General features: G+C 41.7%; 1 protein-coding gene across 9 annotated transcripts in view; it reads right to left on the bottom strand.

The window, feature by feature from the left end:
- Window positions 1-25,603, bottom strand: part of TENT4B (terminal nucleotidyltransferase 4B) — a 73,097-nt gene extending 47,494 nt beyond the window's left edge. For 2 of the 9 annotated variants that reach the window (XM_059877423.1, XM_024978940.2), the window contains exon 1: window positions 24,658-25,593. In XM_059877423.1, coding sequence (XP_059733406.1) covers window positions 24,658-25,292 — 635 coding nt within the window. In that variant the 5' untranslated portion in view covers window positions 25,293-25,593. Of the gene's footprint in view, window positions 1-24,657 lie in introns of all 9 variants that reach the window. The other 7 variants (XM_024978942.2, XM_059877424.1, XM_024978941.2 and 4 more) reach the window with 7 other exon arrangements.
- Window positions 25,604-25,913: the final 310 nt, after the last annotated feature.

The raw sequence follows: 25,913 nt of genomic DNA, 5'->3' as shown, positions 1-25,913 counted from the left end.
CACATAATGAAAAATCCAGCAATTTTATTTTGAGGAACACAGATGGAGAAGCTGGCTGAAAAAGTAAACAACACTTATATTTCTCACGTTTTATTCACAACAGAAAACAAAAAGCAACTTAGATGTCTAACAATATGGGAGTGCTTAAGTAAACCTTAGTAGAATCACCTACAAAAATATGTTCTACCTTTTCCAAAAAAAAACCCCCCAAACCTACATTGTAGACTATGTAAATACATGGAAAAGACCAGGCAAAATGTAAACTAGCAGAAGCAATAAGATCTTTCAAGTAGGAAAAAATAGATTTTAAATGGATCGTTTACAGTGACATAAATAAAGAGTTTAATGGGGACTAATGCATAGTTGATACTTTTTAATGAAGAGCTTCTTTGAAATGGCATAGTTATTTCATAGTCAAGTGAATCAAATACACAAGAAAAATTATTAAACAACTGAAAGTTTCTAACACTACTGTGAAAGGCAAGCAGCAAAGAAAATGCAGAACTCATCAAATTCTCTTGATATTTCTTGCTGTTTTAACACAATTATTCTGGCTACCATTATCTGTTAATCATCTTCACATCACCTAATTCAGCATTTTTTATCAACTATTTCCAAGTCAGCAGTCAGCACACTGACACTGGGCATGCAGACATTCAGGGTCTGCATAGAAAACCTCATACACTCCTCAAATTTTTGACAATTATAAACAACAAAAAAAAACAATATGTTCTGCTACACTTGTGTCTTCAACTCAAATATCTGCAGATTCAAGGAATTCAAAATTCTCCTGAGTCTCTTTCTCAATCCAACACCTCTGCAGCACGGCCTGGCAGGAGGACAGTTTAGCATTCTGCCCCAGCAATCACACCACATTTGCACACAGAGGCATCCACAAGAATGTCCATTGCAGTACTGGAACAGGAAACAGTGCAAACAACGTGATCACCAACAGGGAAAATGGCTTTAAAAATTATGGTATAACTGTACAGTTGAAAAATAAAGAAAGCTGAGCACTGAAGAAGTGATACTTTTGAACTGTGATGTTGGAGAAGACTCTTGAGAGTCCCTTGGACTGCAAGGAGGTCAAACCAGTCAATCCTAAAGGAAATCAGTCCTGAGCATTCATTAGAAAGACTGATGCTGAAGCTCCAATACTTCGGCCACCTGATGTGAAGAACTGACTCATTGGAAAAGACCCCAAGGCTGGGAAAGATTGAAGGCAGGAGGAGAAGGGGATGACAAAGGATGAGATGGCTGGATGGCATCATCGACTCGATGGACATTAGTCTGAGCAAGCTCTGGGAGTTCGTGATGGACAGCGAAGCCTGGCATGCTGCACTCCATGGGGTCACAAAGAGTTGGACACGACTGAGCAACTGAACTGAACTATACAGTTGAATTCTACACAGCACATGAACTGACATGAAAAAATTTTCAAGATATGTGGTAAAAAGCAAAATTTACAAAATAATATTTTTTTTTCCTTTGGCCGTTCTACCTGGTAGAAAAAGTTATGGGAGGATCCACAGGACACTGGAGACGATCACTACCTCCAAAGGAGAAGCTGGGGCTAAGAACAGAAAAAGAATGGTGGCCACACTCCAGACTTTTCTGTAACATTTTGAGTTTTTACAAGGAAAAAAAATTTGTGCCTTACTTATTCAGTTCAGTTCCGTCGCTCAGTCGTGTCCGACTCTTTGCAACCCCGTGAATCGCAGCAGGCCAGGCCTCCCTGTCCATCACCAACTCCCAGAGTTCACTCAGACTCACCTCCATCGAGTCAGGGATGCCATCCAGCCATCTCATCCTCTGTGGTCCCCTTCTCCTCTTGCCCCCAATTCCTCCCAGCATCAGAGTCTTTTCCAATCAGTCAACTCTTCGCATGAGGTGCCCAAAATACTGGAGTTTCAGCTTTAGCATCATTCCTTCCAAAGAAATCACGGGGCTGATCTCCTTCAGAATGGACTGGTTGGATCTCCTTGCAGTCCAAGGGACTCTCAAGAGTCTTCTCCAACACCACACTTCAAAAGCATCAATTCTTCGGCGCTCAGCCTTCTTCACAGTCCAATTCTCACATCCATACATGACTACTGGAAAAACCATAGCCTTGACTAGACGGACCTTTGTTGGCAAAGTAATGTCTCTGCTTTTGAATATGCTATCTAGGTTGGTCATAACTTTCCTTCCAAGGAGTAAGAGTCTTTTAATTTCATGGCTGCAGTCACCATCTGCAGTGATTTTGGAGCCCCCAAAAATAAAGTCTGACACTGTTTCCACTGTTTACCTATTTCCCATGAAGTGATGGGACCGGATGCCATGATCTTCGTTTTCTGAATGTTGAGCTTTAAGCCAACTTTTGCACTTTCCACTTTCATTTTCATCAAGAGGCTTTTGAGTTCCTCTTCACTTTCTGTCATAAGGGTAGTGTCATCTGCATATCCGAGGTTATTGATATTTCTCACGGCAATCTTGATTCCAGCTTGTGCTTCTTCCAGTCCAGCATTTCTCATGATGTACTCTGCATATAAGTTAAATAAGCAGGGTGACAATATACAGCCTTGACGGACTCCTTTTCCTATTTGGAACCAGTCTGTTGTTCCATGTCCAGTTCTAACTGTTGCTTCCTGACCTGCATACAGATTTCTCAAGAGGCAGGTCAGGTGGTCTGGTATTCCCATGTGTTTCACAATTTTCCACAGTTTATTGTGAGCCACACAGTCAAAGGCTTTGGCATAGTCAATAAAGCAGAAATAGATGTTTTTCTGGAACTCTCTTGCTTTTTCCATGATCCAGCGGATGTTGGCAATTTGATCTCTGGTTCCTCTGCCTTCTCTAAAACCAGCTTGAACATCTGGAAGTTTATGGTTCACTTATTGCTGAAGCCTGGCTTGCAGAATTTTGAGCATTACTTTACTAGCATGTGAGATGAGTGCAATTGTTTAAAATTTAACAAAAATCCCTGGGTCATAAATTGTACATGATTTATCATATATTTCAATAAGGGAATTCAAATCTATATGAACACAGATGGTTTGACTCTAAACTAATAAAATGCATTGAAGGTGCTCCATCTTCACATTTAAATACAAAAAAGCACTTGACTCTCCAACAATAAATACTCTTCCTTAAAAACAACCCAGACACCATTCTCGCAGAAAAAGGGGTAAAGCACTTTAAGTACAAGATCAAATTTTTTAAAACTCTTAATAATCTCAAATTCCTTAGTAAGCATTTTTACTTTTCAGCCAAAAAACAAGTGTTACAAAGCCTTAGCCAAATTTCACCTCATTAAGATGGTGCTTGTTGCCCACATGAACTATCTTGAAGTCCTTTCATTCACTTGGTCTGGTTTTAAACAATACAGAAAAGTTAGTGGGAAGGCAAAAGCCATTCCATTTAGAGTGTAACCATGAAGGACTTCAAGCATCTCATCTCCCACCCCCGACTAGGAATGCTTCTAACAGTAGTGGGGTCTCAGAGTTCCGAGCTCCCCAGGGGATGCTGACCACTGGACAGGTTTGAGAACCATGCTTTAAAAAGATCCTTTTAAGGAGTTCTTTTCAATCCATGCTGCATGGATGAGCATGCCTCATCATGAATATGATTATTATTTTTTAAATATGACATGACACTCATTATTACCCACTGTGTGTGCTCATTCATGTCCAAATCATTGCCAACTCCATGGACTGTAGCCCGCCAGACTCCCCTGTCCATGGAACTTTGCAGGCAAGAATACTGGAGTGGGTTGCCATTCCCTACTCCAGTGTATCTTCCCTACCCAGGGACTGAGCCTGCTGCATCTAGTCCATCTCCTGCACTGGCAGGTGGATCGTTTACCAAGGACGCCCCCATTGCCCTCTGCAGACCTATTATGTCAGAATCTCTGAGGAGTGGGTTCCAGTCATTAGAATTTTTTTTAATTTTTTTAAAAAACTTCCTCCAATTGAGAACTCTTGTGTTGAAGTAACTGGTTTAGGAACTGCTCTTACCAAGCTCATTAAGCAGAATATCATTATCTGCACAGGCTGTAGGAAACACAACAGCAGCCAGAGGAGGAGGTGAAACATCAACCCCCAATTTTATTCTGAAATCTGGTGAAGTCCTTTAACCTCTCTGAGGTTCAAATTATTGATTTTTTAAAGGACTGGATTGGAATAAATTACCTCTGAAGAGCCTCTGATCTCAAACCCCATGATGATTCTACCATGCAGCTACAAATCAGTCCAGTCCATACGCAGTGTCCTTAAATAAATGCATGAATTTCTTCGGAGAGTATCAGTTCATCATATATACAGTCCTGTACTCATCTACATAAAAGTTCTATTCTTCATGACACCGTAAGAATTCCTAAGTGAACATAATTAGATTCTATCAAATCAATCACAAATGAAAATTAAACTAGTCATGTAAATCTCAAATACAAACATTTGCAATAAAGAAATTTTAAAAATAACTCTTTCATCTTTTCTTTGTCAATGTTCTGATTTAATTTTTTTTTCCAGTTTCAAAAGCTGTGGTAAAACATACATTAAAATTTGCCATTTTAATCATTTTAAGTGTGCATTTCTATATTAAGATACACACACCTTGTGTAACTATCACCACTAGTTATCTACAGAACTTTTTAAAAAAACTACTGAAGTATGATTGACACATAAGATATTTAATGTATATTACACTTGTAAAACTATCACCAACTAACAAGGGCAGAAACATATCCAACACCTTCCAAAAGTTTCTTCCTGCCCCTTTTAATGTGTTAATGTGCTGTAAGAATATGTAAAAAAATGATATCCTCTCTTAGCACATCATAACACACAATAGATGATTAGTTACAGCCATTATGCTCTTTAGAGCTTCAGAACTTGTTTACATTGCATACCTGAAACTTCATTCCAGAACTTTTTAATCTCCCCAAATGAAACTCTGCACTCACTAAACACTAACTGCCCATTCTCTTCTCCCTCATCTGTAAGCCCCTAGCAATCACTGTTCTGCTTTTTGTCTCTATGAATTTTAACTACTCCCTACACATCTCACAGAAGTAGAATCATTCAGTATCTGTCCGCTGTGACTGGCTTTTTTCCACTTAGCACATCCTTAAGTTTCATCCCCGTCACAGCATGTGTTGGACTCTCCTTCCTTCATGAAGCTGAATGGTGTTCCACTGTATGTCTATTATCACATCATCCATCAATGAACCCTTGGGTTGTTTCATTCTGATTTTTTTAACTGTTTGTTACTTTGAAGTCTCATACAATAAAAGGGAAAAACTTTACATCAGTACATTTTTTTGGAGGGGAAAAAAAAAGTCCTATAAGCAAACCACATTCTGGGCCATAAAACACATCTTAACAAATTCCAAAGAATGGAATCACACTAAGTATGCTCTCAGACCACTACAGAATTAAACTAGAAGTCGGTAATTAAAAAACAGTGGGAAAATCCCAAAATACAGTATCCGGACATTAAATATACAAAACTTGGAGACTAAATACTTGGAAAATTAAATAAAATTTGGGTCAAAGAAGAAGTCTCAAGAGATTGTCCTAACTAAATGAAAATGGAAATACAACTTATCAAAACTTGTGTTGTGCAGGGAAAGCAGAACACAGAGGAAAATTCATAAATTTATAGCATGTATTTGCACTAAATGCAAATATTAGAAAAGAAGAGAGATCCAAAAATCAATTATCTACATTTCTACATTAGGAAACTCAAAGAGATGAACAAATTATGTTCAAAGTAAGGATAAAAAAATAAAATTTGAGTAGAAATCAGAGAAAAACAGAAATCTATAGAGAAAAATCAATGAGACAAAAGTTGACTCTTTCAAAACATCAATGAAATGGATAAGCCTCTGGCCAAACTGAGAAAAAAGACAGACAACACTAACTACTGATATCAGAAATGAAAGAAGGGTCATCACTGCTGATCCTATGGGTATTAACAGGGTAATAAAGGAACATTATGAATCCACAAATTTGGTAAATTTTGGTCTAGGTAAAACAGACCAATTCCTTGAAAGAGGCAATCTACCAGAATTTATGCAAGAGCAACAATCGGAATAGGCCTATATCTATTAAATAATTAACGACCCTCTTAAAATAAAAAGCACCAACCCCAGATGGGTTCACTAGGGAAATCTACCAAAGACTGAAGGAAGAAATTATCTCAATTCTCCACAATCTCTTCCAGAACATAGAAGCAGAGGAACGTTTCTACCTCATTCTCTGAGACCATCAGCCTAATCCTCAAACCAAGGACTTTATAAGAACAAAAAAACTACAGACCAGTATCTCTCCTGAACACAGAAGTAAAAATATGAGCAAAATATGAGTAAATCAAATCCAACAATGTACAAAAAGAATTATACACCATGACCAACTGGGATTTATTCCAGGTATCCAAGACTGAGTCAACATTCAAAAATAAATTTACATCACATCAACAGACTAAAGAAGAAAAATCAGATAGTCATATTAAATTGACAGAAAAAGCATTTGGAAAAAAATCTAACACCCAATCAAAACTACTCAGCAAGGGAATTCCCTGGCAGTCCAGTGGTTAGGACTCCATGCTTCCACTTCAAGGGGCATGGATCCAATCCCTTGTTAGGGAACTATTAGGTTGGTGCAAAAGTAATAGTGGGTTTTGCACTGCTGAATTTTGTTCTTTGATATTGAAATACATTATTAAATAAATGTGGTTACATTATACATCATTTTAATGCACATTTCTCACTTTATGTTTTTTGCTAATGACACTTGCTGTTTTATTTTTATTTTAGACTTTAAAAATGATATTAGGGTACACGTGTCTCTTTCCCTTCTGGTTTCCTCAATGTGTATGCCCAGCAGTGGGATTGCTGGATCATAAGGTAGTTTTATTTCCAGTTTTTTAAGGAATCTCCACACTGTTCTCCAGAGTGGCTGTACTAGTTTGCATTCCCACCAGCAGTGTAAGAGGGTTCCCTTTTCTCCACACCCTCTCCAGCATTTATTGCTTGTAGACTTTTGGATCGCAGCCATTCTGACTAGCGTGAAATGGTACCTCATAGTGGTTTTGATTTGCATTTCTCTGATAATGAGTGATGTTGAGCATCTTTTCATGTGTTTGTTAGCCATCTGTATGTCTTCTTTGGAGAAATGTCTATTTAGTTCTTTGGCCCATTTTTTGATTGGGTCATTTATTTTTCTGGAGTTGAGCTGTAGGAGTTGCTTGTATATTTTTGAGATAAGTTGTTTGTCCGTTGCTTCATTTGCTATTATTTTCTCCCATTCTGAAGGCTGCCTTTTCACCTTGCTAATAGTTTCCTTTGTTGTGCAGAAGCTTTTAAGTTTAATTAGGTCCCATTTGTTTATTTTTGCTTTTATTTCCAATATTCTGGGAGGTGGGTCATAGAGGATCCTGCTGTGATGTATGTCGGAGAGTGTTTTGCCTATGTTCTCCTCTAGGAGTTTTATAGTTTCTGGTCTTACGTTTAAATCTTTAATCCATTTTGAGTTTATTTTTGTGTATGGTGATGAATGGATAAGAAAGCTGTGGTACATATACACAATGGAGTATTACTCAGCCATTAAAAAGAATACATTTGAATCAGTTCTAATGAGGTGGATGAAACTGGAGCCTATTATACAGAGTGAAGTAAGCCAGAAAGAAAAACACCAATACAGTATACTAACGCATATATATGGAATTTAGAAAGATGGTAACAATAATCCTGTGTACGAGACAGCATAAGAGACACTGATGTATAGAACAGTCTTATGGACTCTGTGGAAGAGGGAGAGGGTGGGAAGATTTGGGAGAATGGCATTGAAGCATGTATAATATCATGTATGAAACGAGTCGCTAGTCCAGGTTCAATGCACGATACTGGATGCTTGGGGCTGGTGCACTGGGACGACCCAGAGGGATGGTATGGGGAGGGAGGAGGGAGGAGGGCTCAGGATGGGGAACACATGTATACCTGTGGCGGATTCATTTCGATATTTGGCAAAACCAATACAATATTGTAAAGTTTAAAAATAAAATAAAATTTTAAAAAAAAATTGAAAAAAAAGTTATACAAAAAAATTATATTAGACAAAGCAAACTCAAGAGATCTTTTTATTCAAGTTCAAATGGGTCATAAAGCAGCAGAGACAACTCGAAACATCAACAACGTGTTTGGCTCATGAATTGCTAGCAAACGCACAGAGTAGTGGTTGTTCAAGGAGTTTTGCAAAGAAGACAAGAGCCTTGAAGATGAGGAGGGTAATGTCTGACCACTGGAAGTTGACAACTGAGAACCATCACTGAAGCTGATCCTCTTACAACTACACAAGAAGTTGCCGAAGATCGCAACATTGACCATTCTACTGGGCATTTGAAGTAAACTGGTGAAAGGTGAAAAAGCTCAGTGGGCGCCTTGTAAGCTGACTGAAAATCAAAAAAATTGTTGTTTTGAAGTGTCATCTTACTCTACACAACAACAATGAATCATTTCTCAACTGGACTGTGACATGTCACAAAAAGTTTTATATGATAACCGGTGACAACCAGCTCAGTGGCTGGACCGAGAAGGAGCACCAAGCACCTGCCAAAGTCAAACTTGCACCAGAAAAAGGGCCATGGTCACTGTTTGGTGGTCTGCTGCTAGTTTGATTCACTACAGCGTTCTGAATCCTGGCAAAAACATTACATCTGACAAGTACGCTCAGCAAATCGACGGGATGCACTGAGAACTCCAGGGACTACAGCAGGCGTTAGTCAACAGAAAGGGCCCAGTTCTTCTCCACGCCTGTCTGCATGTTGCACAACCAACGCTTCAAAAGTCAAATGAATTGGGCTATGAAGTTTTGCCTCACCCACCATATTCACCTGACTTCTCGCCAATGGATAACTACTTCTTCAATCCTCTCGACAACTTTTTGCAGGCAAAACGTTCCACAACCAGCAGGAGGCAGAAAATGCTTTCCAAGAGTTCACTGAAGCCTGAAGCACGGATTCTTACACTATAGAAACAAACTTCTTTCTCAGTGGCAAAAATGTGCTGATTGTAATGGTTCCTATTTTGATTAATAAAATGTGTTTAAGCCTAGTTATAATACAGTGATTTAAAATTCACAGTCCGAAACAGTGATTACTTTTGTACCAACCTAATTAAGATCAAGCTGGTTTTAGAAAAGGCAGAGGAACCAGACACCAAATTGCCAACATCCGCTGGATCATGACAAAAGCAAGAGAGTTCCAGAAAAACATCTATTTCTGCTTTATTGACTATGCCAAAGCCTTTGACTGTGTGGATCACAATAAACTGTGGAAAATTCTGAAAGAGATGGGAATACCAGACCACCTGACCTGCCTCTTGAGAAACCTGTATGCAGGTCAGGAAGCAACAGTTAGAACTGGACATGGAACAACAAACTGGTTCCAAATAGGAAAAGGAGTATGTCAAGACTGTATATTGTCACCCTGCTTATTTAACTTATATGCAAAGTACATCATGAGAAACGCTGGACTGGAAGAAGCACAAGCTGGAATCAAGACTGCCAGGAGAAATATCAATAACCTCAGATATGCAGATGACACCACCCTTATGGCAGAAAGTGAAGAGGAACTCAAAAGCCTCTTGATGAAAGTGAAAGTGGAAAGTGAAAAAGTTGGCTTAAAGCTCAATATTCAGAAAACGAAGATCATGGCATCCGGTCCCATCGCTTCCTGGGAACTAGATGGGGAAACAGTGGAAACAGTGTCAGACTATTTTTTTGGGCTCCAAAATCACTGCAGATGGTGACTGCAGCCATGAAATTAAAAGACTCTTACTCCTTGGAAGGAAAGTTATGACCAACCTAGATAGCATATTCAAAAGCAGAGACATTACTTTGCCAAGAAAGGTCCGTCTAGTCAAGGCTATGGTTTTTCCTGTGGTCATGTATGGATGTGAGAATTGGACTGTGAAGAAGGCTGAGCGCCGAAGAATTGATGCTTTTGAATTGTGGTGTTGGAGAAGACTCTTGAGAGTCCCTTGGACTGCAAGGAGATCCAACCAGTCCATTCTGAAGGAGATCAGCCCTGGGATTTCTTTGGAAGGAATGATGCTAAAGCTGAAACTCCAGTACTTTGGCCACCTCATGCGAAGAGTTGACTGATTGGAAAAGACTCTGATGCTGGGAGGGATTAGGGGCAGGAGGAGAAGGGGACGACAGAGGATGAGATGGCTGTATGACATCACCGACTCGATGGACGTGAGTCTGAGTGAACTCCAGGAGTTGGTGATGGACAGGGAGGCCTGGCATGCTGCAATTCATGGGGTCGCAAAGAGTCGGACACGACTGAGCGACTGAACTGAATAAACTGAAAGTGTTAAAGATTTACTCCCAGCAGGAATCCTTCCTGTTATATGCTTATGGGTTACATTAGCCTAAGGCTAAAGAGTATTAGCACAAGATGAAGAAACATAATCCAAGTTTAATTTAAAGGAAAAAACAAATGTATTACTCCTGGTTGTTGAGGTAAGGCTATGAGAATTCTGCCTCCTGAGCAGAGGCTCACAGGCCACTACATCCATCGTGGTTTTCTTCAGCTACCACAAGCTGAAAGCAAAGGTCAGGTGTGGCTATGGGCCAAGGGGTCCCCTGACAATCCCAGCCGCCGCCCAAAGGCCAAGGACAGCTCACGACTGCCTTTCCCACACACCACGCACTAGTCGGCCCAAAGCCCGCTTCAGCTTCCTGCAGCCCACCCTGCTTCTCTTTCCTGAAGGATGACAGCTCATTAAGAGAGCTAGTTAAAAAGTTATATCCCCTTTCTCACTCTTACCCTGTTTTCACTATGAGAACTGCATTTCAGGACAGCCAAATGGCTGAGAACGAAATGTTTCTGCTTTTACGAGTGTTCCAGCTAATAGCTGAGAAAAGATCAAGAGAATAAGATATCACAATGTTTACAACCCTAATAATGAACTAACACATATAAACAATGATCATTAATGACTACTAATATTACAAAAAGAAAGACATTCAGACACTCGGTCTCTCCTGGGGAAAGTACACACCACTGTCTATGAAGCATTCTTGCAAACAACAAAAAAATCTGAACAAGCCTCTAGATCTAATTACAAACTTAGAGAAAAAACAGGGGGACAACGGAACATATTAAATTGATACCACAGGAATGCAATTATTAATAGCAAAACTCAGAAAGTAGAAGAGTCTTTAGGAAAAACAACCCAGTTTCTTCGACAAATAAATTAATAGGAGGGAAAACAGATGACAGAGAAGCTGTTGATAAGAAGACTTAAAAGGCATTTCAACCAACAGCAATGCAAGAAACTCATCTGGATTCTGATTTGAACAAACTGTTAAAAAAAAAATTATGGGAGAGGAAATATAAACGTTGGATATCTGATGCAACTAAGGAGTTATCTGGGCTTCCCCTGTGGCTCAGCTGGTAAAGAATCTGCCTGCATTGTGGGAGACCTGGGTTCCATCCCTGGGTTGGGAAGATCCCCTGGAGAAGGGAATGTATACAGGACTGAGCGACTTTCACTTTTACTTTCTAAGGAGCTATTGTAATCTGTTCATTCAGGTTTAATAATGGTATTATGATAATGGTTTCTTTAAAAATCCTTATCTAGAGACACATATAAATATATTTATGTAAATGATGTGACACTTGGAATTTGTTTCAAAATAAAGTGGGGTGGAAATGGATTGACATGCAGGTAAAATGAGTTTGGTCATGGGTTGATGACTGTCAAAGTTTCGTGATGAATACATGGACATTCATTATCTCTTCCGTCTAACTCCATACTGTTTGTAATTTTCCGTAATAAAAAGGTTTAAAGAAATGAAGTAATTTCAGATCTCACAATTCCTGAGAAAGGTCAACCATCATAGTAGATCCTGCTCCTCATCTATCTCAATTATGCTAAATACCACACAGTTGGTCCTCCGTATCCATGGATCAAAATTTCAGTTGAAGTCGGTTGATTCTGGCAGGTGCAAACCCCACGGATAGACAGGGCCAACTGTATTCACTGCACTACACTATTTTTCATAAGGGATTGCACATTCCATATTTTGGTATTGACAGGGGCTCATGGAACCCAGGGACAACTGTATATCCAACCTATTCCAGTAGGGTTTATCATATGAAACCCATACAATCAATTTGTCCTTTCCAATCCTCCACAACCTAACCAATCTTTCAAAACAGCAAAAATCTCCACTCTTCTCAAAGTTTGCCTTATCTCACTAGTCATAAGCAACCTCTCCACCTTATCTATTAATAGTTTATCCAACCAGCCCGTAATTTCCTAGAAGGCAGAGAATGTTCTCTGTCTTTACTTCCCACAAAAAGCCTAGCACAGTGGCTTGCATAGAACAGTTGATTTTCCAACCAAAAAATGTGTGGCTCATTCTGGTCTGTTCAGAGATGAGTCACAAAATAGTAAGTAATATAGAATCAAAAAGAGTGGGTATGTTTGCAAAATCTACAGGTCATAAGGAACAGATGAACATACTGTGGTAGATCCATACAATGGAATGCTACTCGGCATTCAGAACTAACAAACAACAATGCCACACACAATATGGATGGATCTCCAAAACACCATGGTGAGAGACAGAAGTCAGGTGCAGAAGACTATCTACTATATACGAATTTAACTCCGTTTAATTGAAATCCCAGAAAAGGCAAACGTGGGTGCTTAGGGCAAAGGATGGAGGGAAAGGGAATGGCTGAATTGGCATGAGGGTACCTTCTGTACCTTTTGAGTGATGGAAATAGTCTATATCTTCTTCCTACTTACTGACTGTTATGGTTACACAACTGTATATATTTTCAAAAGTCACCTACTTGTACAATTTAAATGGGTGAATTTTACTCTATGTAAGTTATATTCTAATAAAAACTATAAATCATAAGATCAGAATTTTAAATTACATGTATTTGTAATAGGACAGATCAAGGGCTCTTACAAATTAATAAGACAAACATTTCCAAGAGAAAGATAGGCAAGGAAAATAAGAAATTGAAAAGAAAAATACACAGACAAGTAAAGGCATGCACAAATGAAATCAATAAGTTACTATTTTTTACCTATAAAATTGGCAAGAAATTGTTTTCTTTTGTATTCTGACTGAGTGACTTCACTTTCACTTTTCACTTTCATGCATTGGAGAAGGAAATGGCAACCCACTCCAGTGTTCTTGCCTGGAGAATCCCAGGGACGGGGGAGCCTGGTGGGCTGCCGTCTATGGGGTCGCACAGAGTCGGACACAACTGAAGCGACTTAGCAGCAGCAGCATTGCTGAAAATTTGGACTCATGCACACTAATGACATTCGGGTAAATTGACTTGATCTTCCCCAGGAAATTTTGGCAAAAGCCTTAAAAGATATAAACACTCTCCAATCTAAAACTTCATCCTCAAGAAATAACCACATGGCAAGACAATTTAAGGGGAAAGAACAGTCTTTAACAAATGGTGCTGAGACAACCTGATATCCACAGGCAAAAGAATGAAGTTGGATGTCTACCTCACACCATATATAAAAGTGAATTCAAATGGATCAGAGACCTAAATATAAGAGCTAAAAATATAAAACTCTTAAAAGAAAAAATAAGGGTCTATTTTTCTGATCTTGGATTACACAATGGTTTCTTAGATATGACACATAAAGCACAAATAACAGGGGGAAAAAATGGATAAATTGGAATTTATAAGATAGAAATAACAAAACTTTTGCTTCAAAGGATAATATCAAGAAAGTATAAAGACAGTCCACAGAATAGGGGAAAGTATCTACAAATCACCCATCTGATAAGGGTCTATAATCCAGAATACATAAGGAACTCCTATAATAAACAGTAAAAAGACAATCCACTAAAAAAAAGAAAACACGGGTAAGCAACCTGAATAGACATTTCTTCAAAGAAAACATACATGCAGCCTACCAGCACATGCAAAGATGCTCAAGAACTTCCTTAGTCATTAGGGAAATGCAATCAAAAACACAAAGAGATACCACATCACTTCACACTCACTGCTGCTGCTAAGTCACTTCAGTCGTGTCCGACTCTGCTCGACCCCATAGATGGCAGCCCACCAGGCGCCCCCGTCCCTGGGATTCTCCAGGCAAGCACACTGGAGAGGGTTGCCATTTCACACTCACTAGGATGGCTATAATCAGAAAGACAGATAATGACAAGTGTTGACAAGAACATGGAGAAACTAGAAACCCTCAGTCACTGCCGGTGGTGAGAATGAAAAATACTATTGCCACTTTATATAATCCAGCAATTCTACTACTGGGCACTTAACCCAAGAAAAATGAAAGCACATATCTACAAAAGATTCTGTATATGCATGTTCATTATTTATAATAGCCAAAAAGATGGAAACAAACCAAATGTCCACCAGCTTATAAACAGATAAAGAAAATGTGGTATACTCCTACACGGGGATATTTAGGCATAAAAGAAATGAAAGACTGATACATGTTACAACATGAATAAACACTGAGAACATGTTTTCATGAAACAAAAGCCAAACACAAAGGGCCACATATTACATGATCCCATTCTTATGAAATGTCCAGAAATCATAAATCCACAGGGACAGAAAGTCTGTCTGAGGCTCCCAGGATCTGAAGGAGAAGGGAAGAGTGGAGAGCAATGATGGGTACAGGGTTTAAGAGAGCTGTGATGATTACACAATCTTGTAATATTCTAAAAACCACTGGACTGTACATTTTAAAAGGGCAAATATGACAGCATTATGAATTTTATCTAAGTAAAAATAAGTAAAAAAAATAAATAATCCTCTCTGGGGCAAAGGGTTAGCTAAAAACACATCTTTTATAAAAAACAAAAGATTGGAAAAACATACTAAATGTTCACCTGGGAGCTGGTGAAATAAATTAAGGTGCATTCAACCAAGGGAATATCACGTCCACACACAGTAGGTACACGGAGTCACACTAAAGGTAATGAGGTATTTAAAAATTCTGTAGAAATGTATTTCATATGCAAGATATTTGTTATATTAATACATTTTTTTAACTCAAAAAAGGATGCCTACAGGACTTCCCTAGTGGTACAGTGGATAGAAATCTGCTTGCCAATGTAGGGGGACACAGGCTCGATCCCTGGTTCAGGAAGATTCCACGTGCCCTGGAGCAACAAACCTCGTTCACCACAACTACTGAAGCCCACACTCTAGGGACCGCAAGCCATAAGTACTGAGCGCAAGTACTGCAACTACGGAAGCCCGTGTGGCCAGAGCCTGTGCTCCGCGACGAAAGAATCCATGGTAATCAGAAGCCCGCGCACTCAATGAAGAGCAGTCCCTGCTCGCCGCAAAGCCTGTGCACAGCAACGAAGACCCTGGGCAACCAAACATAAATACATTTTTAAAAATTTTAAGTCTTAAAAACAAAAGTATGCCCACAATAGTCTGATGCCCTTCTCCCAAAGTAGAAAACAATCTTAGAAACCAGTTCTAACTTCTGGCCTCCAGACTGCAAGAGAATACATTTCTGTTGTTTAAAATTTTTTTTTCCTTAAATAGGAAAAAAAAAAAATTAAGCATACCCATAGTGGAATCCATAATGATAGAAGAAACAAAATATATGTACACATACATTAAAAAGTCTAAAAATGTGCTAACAGTAGTTATGTGCTGGTAGTAGTATTCAGTTCAGTCCAGTCACTCAGTCGTGTCCGACTCTTTGCGACCCCATGAATTGCAGCACGCCAGGCCTCCCTGTCCGTCACCATCTCCCAGAGTTCACTCAGACTCACCTCCATCGAGTCAGTGATGCCATCCAGACATCTCATCCTCTGTCGTCCCCTTCTCCTCTTGCCCCCAATCCCTCCCAGCATCAGAGTCTTTTCCAATCAGTCAACTTTTAGCATGAGGTGCCCAAAGTACTGGAGTTTCAGCTTTAGCATCAGTCCTTCCAAAGAAATCCCAGGGCTGATCTCCTTCAGAATGGACTGGTTGGATCTCCTTGCAGTCCAAGGGACTCTCAAGAGTCTTCTCCAACACCACACTTCAAAAGCATCAATTCTTCGGTGCTCAGCCTTCTTCACAGTCCAACTCTCACATCCATACATGACCACAGGAAAAACCATAGCCTTGACTAGACGGACCTTTCTTGGCAAAGTAATGTCTCTGCTTTTGTATATGCTATCTAGGTTGGTCATAACTCTCCTTCCAAGGAGTAAGCGTCTTTTAATTTCATGGCTGCAATCACCATCTGCAGTGATTTTGGAGCCACAAAAAATAAAGTCTGACACTGTTTCCACTGTTTCCCCATCTATTTCCCATGAAGTGATGGGACCGGATGCCATGATCTTCGTTTTCTGAATGTTGAGCTTTAAGCCAACTTTTGCACTTTCCACTTTCACTTTCATCAAGAGGCTTTTGAGTTCCTCTTCACTTTCTGCCATAAGGGTGGTGTCATCTGCATATCTGAGGTTATTGATATTTCTCATGGCAATCTTGATTCCAGCTTGTGCTTCTTCCAGTCTAGCGTTTCTCATGATGCACTCTGCACATAAGTTAAATAAGCAGGGTGACAATATACAGCCTTGACGTACTCCTTTTCCTATTTGGAATCAGTCTGTTGTTCCATGTCCAGTTCTAACTGTTGCTTCCTGACCTGCAAACAGATTTCTCAAGAGGCAGGTCAGGTGGTCTGGTATTCCCATCTCTTGCAGAATTTTCCACAGTTTATTGTGATCCACACACTCAAAGGCTTTGGCATAGTCAATAAAGCAGAAATAGATGTTTTTCTGGAACTCTCTTGTTTTTTCCATGATCCAGCAGATATTGGTAATTCGATCTCTGGTTCCTCTGCCTTTTCTAAAACCAGCTTGAACATCAGGAAGTTCACAGGTAGTAGTATTAGAGGGGCTATTTTTTCTTCATTTGGTTTAGCTGTATTTTTCTATTTTTTTGACAATTAGCACTTATTAAGTAACAAATAAATATATATTGGTTTTAAAAACAAGTATCCTAACAAACAGTGGTATTAACACCTCAAACAAAGAAGAAAATAAAAGGTGAATAAAAGAATAAAGAATAAAAGAATAAAACCTCATCACAGGCCTATTATTTTAGTAAATCCAAATTACTAGACGATAATTCCACAACCACAATCCTAATGCATCCTTACTCTTGCTTTGGCAGAAATCAACAATATAATAAATTTAATTTATAATACAAACGTGACAGTGCTAAAAGTTATGTTATTTTGACAAAATCCAAACAGTGACTCCAAGGGACTAGTAACGAAAAAATAAAAGGCCAGGTCCCAATTCTCAGTCCAGAAAATGGTTCCAATGAAACAGTTTATTTTAGCAGAGGTATGAAGATAAAATATTTATTCTACACAGTCTGAAGGCATTGTTCAGATATAAAAATATTGTTAAAAACAAAACCTTACTATCACCATCAACAAAAAAAATCACCACTAAGCACAGGGCTTACTCCCACAAAATACAGCCACGCCAAGAGAAAATAAAGTGTACTCAAAACATATGAAAAGAAGGACTCTAAATTTTGAAATCAACTCTGCAGTTACTCTTTTATATGTTTTTAGTTAAATGAAAATAAAACTCTACTTCATGCCAGTTTCCAAGAAAAAGAAACATGTAAAGGAAACACTGCAAAGTAATTCAAAGATAAGAGTTCAAGCGATATTGCTAAAATCAAAGCAAACTGAAAAATAAGGCCCTTTTAAGTCAATTTTACTTAGATTTTTAACTGCAGACGTTCTCAGTACTGCCAAGAAGTTTTTAAAATAAAAATTAAAAAGTTAAAATTAGGTGGAGTTATTCATGAGAAGGTTATTATGATAAAAGCATAATAAACTATTGCTACTCATATGGGAACAGCTAAAATAAAAAAGTGATAATACCAAATGCTGGCAAGGATGCAGAGAAACCAGATCACACATACACTGCTGGCAGGAATGTAATCTGATACAGTGACTTTAGAAAACAGTTTACCCATTTCTTTCAAAATATGTGTTTACCAAATGACCCAGCACTTTTGGGCATTTATCCCTCTAAAATGAAAACATATATTTACATAAAAATGTGTACTTCATGAAACATTTTATTTGCAAAAGCCAAAAACGATATAAAAACTCTTCTAGAATGTCCTTCCATCGTTAAACTGTGGTACCTCCAAATTTTGGAACGCTGTGCATGCATGCCAAGTCCCTTCAGTCGTGTCCAACTCTTTGCGACCCCATGGTCTGTAGCCCTCCAGGCTTCTCTGTCCATGGGATTCTCCAGACAAGAATAGTGGAGAGGATTGCCATGCCCTCCTCCTAAGGATCTCCCGGACCCAGGGATCGAACCCATGTCTCCTGCTGCTCCTGCAGGTGGATTCTTTACCGCTGAGCCACCAAGGAAGCCCTTTGGAACACTGTTGCTGCTGCTGCTGCTAAGTTGCTTCAGTCGTGTCTCAGCATTAAAAAGGAAGGAACGACTGGACCCTCCTGGTGGTCTAATCACTCCCAGTGCAGGAGGCCTGCGTTTGATTCCTGGTTGGGGAACTAGATCCCACATGCCACAACTAAAGATCAGGCATGTGTAACTAAGACCTGGAAGGAACTATTAACCCCACTCCAGTGTTCTTGCCTGGAGAATCCCAGGGACGGGGGAGCCTGGTGGGCTGCTATCTATGGGGTCGCACAGAGTCGGACACGACTGAAGCGACTTAGCAGCAGCAGCAAGGAATTATGGTAACTGGAAAAAAGTCAAAGTACTATATGATTCCATTTATATAACATTTTCAAAATGAAAAAAAAATGTAAATATGGAGAACAGATTAGTAGCCAAAGGTCAGAAATGAGGGGACGTGTGCATGAAAATAAGGGGATAGCATGAAGGATCTTTGAGGTGATGGTATAAGTTCTGTATCTTAATTGTGGTGGTGGTCACACAAATCTACACATGTAATATTTTCACAGAACTAAACACACACACTACACAAATGAGTATATATAGGACTGGTGAAATCTGAATAATGCTATGGATTATAACAATGTCAATTTCCTGGTTTTGAGATTAAACAATAGTTATCTAAGATGTTATCTCTGAGTGAAACTAGGTGAAGGGAACATGGGATCTTTCTGTATTATTTTCTGCCACTTTCTGGGAATCTATATTTCAAAATAAAAAGTTTAAAACAAATTAGATGGGGCTAACACATGAGAAAAATATAACAAATACAAAAGGCTTAACATAGTATATGTTAGTATATGGAACATGGTAAAAAGGCTCCACAAGCATTTTTACAGAATAGAGCATTTTTAATAAAGCAACTAATTTGAAAACATAGGTTTCTGCATACTATTCAAACTATTTCAGCAGAAAGCATGACTTGAGCTACAATTCCAGAGTTCAGCTGTCAGATACTATATGAAATCTCTCATGCTCATGGCAAGATTTTTTTTCACATTCTGACACTGTTCACGTGATTAAGGAGCCAGTACACAACAAAAACATCTCCACATTCAGTTTTTTCCCCAAATATTTTAACTCTAACTTCAACATGACCCAAAACCCTTAAGTATACAGAAGTCTCTAATTTAATCAGCAAGTAACTCACAGGATGGAGTAAATTAACAGCTGCTGTTTGGGTTCAAATTAATGAAAAGTCTAGCTTGAGGGCATCCTCAACATCAATAAATACTCTTAGAAAAAAATAATTTTGTGTCATGTCAAAAATGGTAAAAAATGAATTGAAAGTCTTTTTGGTGTTCTGTAGCAACTGAGTCCCTAACAAATATTCTGAGGGTTACAAAGAACATTCTACTGGCCATCCTCTGAATTCCTGAAGCAGGCTGAGCTGTTCAGCCAGCTCTGCAGGAAAGAGTCAAAACAGGAGTCTCAGTCAGCTGCTGGGAGCTGGACCCTAATTCTCCAATGAGCATCCTCTCTGGCCTCCAGCCCCTTCAAGACTACTCCATACCCATGTGTGTATAAATGATTAACAGTCTCCAGTGCAGTGGGTGTGACCCTGAAACAGTTTTCTCCACTAAATTTTATTCTAAAGGAAAAATAGAAAGCTGAGTAAAATCACACAACACCTTGCTTTTCTACTTTCCTTAGAAAAAAATACCTTAAATTTTTCTCAGCTTCATCAGGTATAAGAACACCTAACCACAACTATTTGATCAGTTCAGTATCAGCAAGGGAGCCCATATACTTTCTTCCCATGGCCCTTGCAGATTCCAAACACTAGGATTTACTGATGGGGTTTCACGGAAGAAGCTGTGACATAAGGCCATCTATCACACCAGGACCGGATTGCTGGAACACACACGCCCTTCTCCTCCCTACCTTAGACTTTCCTGGTATCCCTTTCTCACTTTCTCACGCTTCATTTCCAAAAGAAGCTAAACCTTCTGTGTGAACCCAGGGTAGATTCCAGAAAGCTCCAGTCACTGTTCCCTTTTACCTTTCAACACCTAAAACAGGCTAAAATGCCAATGATTCTGACAGGGTGACACTGTTCATTGTCACAGATTTCAGACAGATGAGTTGTGGCATGGAAGCAGCTTGGTTATACACAGTATACCAGATGTGAGATTCTCAAACACGAATTACATTGTTAGTGTAGAATCTACAGTGCAGAAAACCTAATGTCTTCTTGAAAGCACACTTCAGCACCCAAATACAGAAAAATTCCATAACCTGAAGGTCCTAGTGCACTGAAGAATTCCTATGGGCTACATACACAAATACATAGAAATTATGTGCTAGGTCACTTCAGCTGTGTCCGACACTTTGCGACCCTATGGACCGCAGCCCATCAGGCTCCTCTGTCCACAGGATTCTCCAGCCAAGAATACTGGAGTGGGTTGCCATTTCCTTCTCCATCGGATCTTCCCCACCCAGGGCTCGAGCATCTCTTATGTCTCCTGCATTGGCAGGCAAGTTCTTTACCACTAGCGCCACCAAATTATACTTAGAACAAGCCCTTGGACTAAGGCCTCTAAATTCTTTCATATTAATCTGCCCAATCACTCTGGAGCCAGCACTAACATCAATCCCACTGATCATATTGTGTAGAAACAGAAAGAGGCCATAAGGTCAGTGCTGAAGAACAGTGTCAGCATCTTGGACTTAACTGTGCTACGCTGTACAACATACGCAAGGAAGGACACTGCCCCACTGCAGTGCAAACGACTACATCTCAGCCCCCAAATTTCCTCGACCTGTTAGACAGTTCCATCTAAACATCACCATACCTTTTGCTCCAAACCAATGGTCCTAATCCTTACGTTCAACAATAACATTAACATTTCCCCAGTCACTCAAATTCAAAGCTGTTATTAATACCGTGGATTTAAAGCCATGAAGAGAGTTAGAATCTTTTCCATTCTTACTTTGTAGTACCTCTCACATTCATTCTTTCCCATTTCCAACCCCATCATTCCAGTTCAAGAAATTATTCCTTAAACCCAAGTTTCCCAGCAGAGACTTCTTGATGTCCCACTGTCAAATTCATACTCCAAAACATTGTTTTGAACAAGTCATCCAAGCCTTGGAAAAATATTTACAGATCTGGCCACGTGGCCAACATAAGCCTATCCTCATGAGCTTGAGCACCAAGCACCTTCCAAAGGAAGCTTCTGGACACCTGGGCTCAGGACCAAAGCCTCTGAATCTCCAAAAGTTTCCTATGTTTGCTACTTTTTGTCATCTCTTCTTTCTCCATGATGATCAACAATTAAATCTTTGAAAAGAAAAGGGCTTAAAGCTCACTTTCATGAACAACCAGGAGCAGGTGGACTTCTTCCTACACCGTGGCCAGCAATGGAAGGGAATGAACCCCCAAAAGTAGAGTAAGTGAAAGCAACTCAATAAAGAAAAAATGGAAAGCAAACAAACTCCCTGGATCAGGGATACCTGGAGAAGGCTGAGATGGTACGCTCAGATGAGAGGAGTCCTTTTGAAAGAGGACTATGAGGATTTCAGGATGCCATGCAAACATCTTACTCTACATTTAAGAAATTTCCATCTTACCTCAACTAAAAAAAGAAAGGAAGAAAGAAGTTTCATCTTAACTAGCAACCTAGTGGATAAAACATATATATAAAAGGAAAATTAAACATAAGCAACTATGCCAAGAGCACAAAACAAGCACTGCAAGATTTTAGAGAAAGTACAAAAAAATCAAGAACATGAGCAATGAACTCAGGATTTTGAACTGCATCTTGGAGTGTTCAGGGAGTGTCAACCTGCTGTGGCAAAACAGAACACAGATAGATCACAGATGTGGGACAGAGTGGGTATCCAGCTGCCCCAGGTTCCAGGCCACTGTTCATGCGCTTTTTCTTCCTCTCCCTACCTAGATGGTCGTGCCAGTTCAGGGGCCAAGGACCACAACAATTTTTTAACCTATTAGCTAACTGTCAGTCACATCCCAAGAACTCTCAATAGTTTTACTATACCTAATGTCAGAATAGCGCAACATTGAGGTGCATTCTGAATTCAGATTTTTTAAAATACCTGTATTAAAAACAGCAAGACTTTCCTAAAAGTTAAGAAATATGGGCCCATAAATCACAACAAGAAGTTTTAAGCACTCAGACACTCTTACAAAAACACTTAGGTCCCACTTAATAAAATTTTAAAAATTTAACTGCTGACATCCTCTAAAGGAGAAGGCAAAAGAATGATGAATCGATAAGCAGTTTTAAGACAGGTTTACAATCCGTTTTTAAACAGCAATTCCTCTGGAAATGGAAATTCCTCTCCTTAATCCCTTTGAGGACAATGTAGTATTTGAATCTAGGACTAAGAGTATCTTGCTTCTACCTAAGTTCAAATGTGAGCCTTTTACAGTATCCTCAACATTAAAATAGCAAGTAAAAAGGAATTTCTAAGCTATCAAAGAAAGGCAGCCAGCATTTTGGATTTATAATATACCTTTGCTACATACATAAGCAGACGCTTCAGTAAAACGAAACTAGGGAACTTGGAGGTTTTAACTGACAGTGATTACTTAACTGGAGCTTATTCCTGTGAAATGAAACTATCAGAATCCCTCAATATCAATTTGCCTGTCATCAAACTACAGGTTTATACTTCATCTTGGAAATGCTATCAGGATGGAACCATGAGCCTTTTATTGAAAGAAGATGACCATGGAGAGCGCCCTTGAAGCTTAGCAGTAGAGGACTCAATCCAAAATGATCCCCCCTGGAAAGTGAGGACAGGTTTGACATATACCCCATTGCCAGTCTTAAAATGCTTAACTGCATTTTCCATAAAGGGTGGGAGTTGTAATAGTAGCATAGAGCAGACACCAGCCCACTAGAAGCAGATGGAACCCACCAACTCATTTTACCCAGACCTTCAAAAAGGTACACAGAACTCTCTCTGCTTGCCAAAGCAGGGCAGATCTGAATGGGTGAATCTAAGAAAAGGTTCCACAAGGGACTATTAATGGTGATTTCACCTGCCTACTTGTAACCCATGATGTAAAACAGGATCTGAAAAGTGAAAAGCAATTTTACAGCTCATTCTCCATACTCAAGCTACACACGCACACACACACACACATAACCCAAAACCTTCATTTTACAAAATTTTTGTAAGACTTTGTAGTCTATCCCAGCACAGGGGAAATCAACCTGGAAACAGTCACTGCTTATGTACATAATTCACTAGGGGTCAGGTAAAATTCCATTTTGTAACAGCTGAACTTTAAACAGAAAGTCATTAGTGGTGCAACATTCACTCATTAGCATAAAGTTACCCCCCAGAATGAAAAGCATTGGCTGTCTCTGCCAGGATGACAACTTTACAGTGAGAAACTGGGGCCGAGGACGATGAACTCCTAGAAAGTTCCATGCGCCTGAAAAGAAGAGCTCACCATCTCCACCAGCCTAAGCTTAACTGTCACCTCATTCCTCACTCCCGACACAGCAAGGCATCACTAACATAGGAAATTCTAAGAAATAAAAAATAGAGAGATGGGCCAAAGGGTCAATAGCCAGCAAAGCCTTTCAGGGCTGCCACGATTCCTGTTTGGGATTGGGGGAGGGGGAGGAGCTTTCTGGATGTTTCTATTCTTGGCAAGGAAAGCACCTCCAGGTCCGGTACCGTGAAAAGGCACTAACACAGGAATGTTCTCAGGGAATGAATGATTTGCCTGTGCTAGGCGACTTCATTTTGGGGTGTGATGATGTGGGGGCAGGGTGGAGAGGGCTAGAGACATGGGGAGAGAAGAGAGAGAAGGTGTGTTTGACTAGGGGGGGATGGGAAGAAAGAGTGGATGGATGGATGGGGGGTGGGGGTGGGGGTGGTCCAGGGAAGATGTGAACGGTTAGGAAGGAGGATGTGAATGACTAAGGGAGGTGAGGGGAGGTTGTGGAGGGTTGAGAGGATGTCCAGAAAAGGCGTGGAGCTGAGAGGGAGGGGGCAAAGGTGTGGACTGCTAACGAAGGTTGAGAGAAGGTGTGGACGGAGGAGGGACGCCATCAGACCCCTGAGGACCAGTAACTAAGGCAGGCCGAGGTTGGGGGGGGCCTCACCCAGGCTCCCCCCCCAGCCCCCCCTCTGTGGGCGTGTGCCCGGCTGCGCGTGTGCAAGGGCCAGGCCACCAGGCCGCAAGGCCACCACTCACCCCACGACTCCCTGGTTGTAGTTCCTCCGCTTCCACGGGGTCCCGCTGTACACGCCCCCGCCGCCGTCTGCCCGGCCGCCCCCCGGGGCCCGCCCTCCGCTGGGCTGCAGCAGGCTGTAGTTGAGTCCGTAGGTGCTAGCCTTGTTGTCCCGCTTCCTCTTGTTGCTGCTGCCCGAGGCTGGGTCCGCGGGTTCCGCGGCGGGGACGGCGGTCGAGGAGTGCGGGGACGGGGACGCCGAGGGGGATGGGGACGCAGAGGGGCCCGCGGCGGCTCGACGGGCCCAGGCCGCGGGCTGGTGGTGGTTGTTGTTGTTGTTGGTCGTCTCCAGGGGCAGGAAGTCCCGCTGCTCCGCCGGCTGCGCGTGGCCGCCCAGCAGGCGCTCCCCGGAGCGGTACATGCCGGCCGGAGCCGGGGCCGGGGCCGCGCCGCTGGGGCTGCCGGTGCTGCTGCCGCTCCCGCCGGTGGCCGTGCTGCTGCCGCCGCCGCCGCCGCCGCCGCTCGCGCCGCCGCTGCTGTGACAGTGGTGGTTGAAGTAGAGGTTCCTCAGTCCCTGGGTGGTCTCCCAGATCTGCATCCACAGACTGTTGGACGGTCCGAGCTGCTCTGGCTGGAACCAGGCGATCCTCGGATCCATCAAACGGCGGCGGCCGCTGCCCCCGCCCCTCCCGGCTGCCCGCAGGGCCGCCGCCGCCGCCGCCGCGCCTCAGGCGCACGCCCGGCCTCGGCTGCTGCTGCTGCTGCTGCTGCTGCTGCCGCTGCCGCTGCCGCTGCTACTGCTGCTCGGGGCCCGCCGCGGGCGGCGCGGTCGCGCAAGGAGCCCGGCCGGCGCAGGCGGCGTCGCTCCCGCCCTCGGGGGCTCTGCGGGCCCTCCCCCCCTCCCTCCGCCCCTCTGCCGAGCCCCTGTCACCGGGGTCCCCGTGCAAATGGCGGCGGCAGCGGCAGCTCCTGAGAAGGGCTAGCGGCGGCGGCGGCGGCGGCTGCGGCGCGGCGGCGGCGGCGGCGGCGGCGGCGGCGGCGGCGGCGGGGGGGGGGGACGCGCCTGCTCCGTAGCGCCCTTGCTCCTCCGGGCCCGGGGCGGGGCCTCCGTCGGCTCCGCCCCGCTCGCTCCGCCCCCGCCCCGCCCCTCCCTCCCGTGCTTGCCCCGCCCCCGCCGGGCCGAGCCGCCAGTCCAGCCCCAGAGGCCGCGCTGTGCGTCACAGAGGCTGCGGTGTGGCGCGTCTGGGAGCCGCAACCGCCCGGTCTAACCGTCCCGACC

Source organism: Bos taurus, chromosome 18 (assembly GCF_002263795.3).
Source record: "Bos taurus isolate L1 Dominette 01449 registration number 42190680 breed Hereford chromosome 18, ARS-UCD2.0, whole genome shotgun sequence".
Classification (NCBI taxonomy): domain Eukaryota; kingdom Metazoa; phylum Chordata; class Mammalia; order Artiodactyla; family Bovidae; genus Bos; species Bos taurus.
The sequence above is the reverse complement of the archived record's forward strand: the minus strand, read 5'-3'. Positions and strand labels throughout refer to the sequence as shown.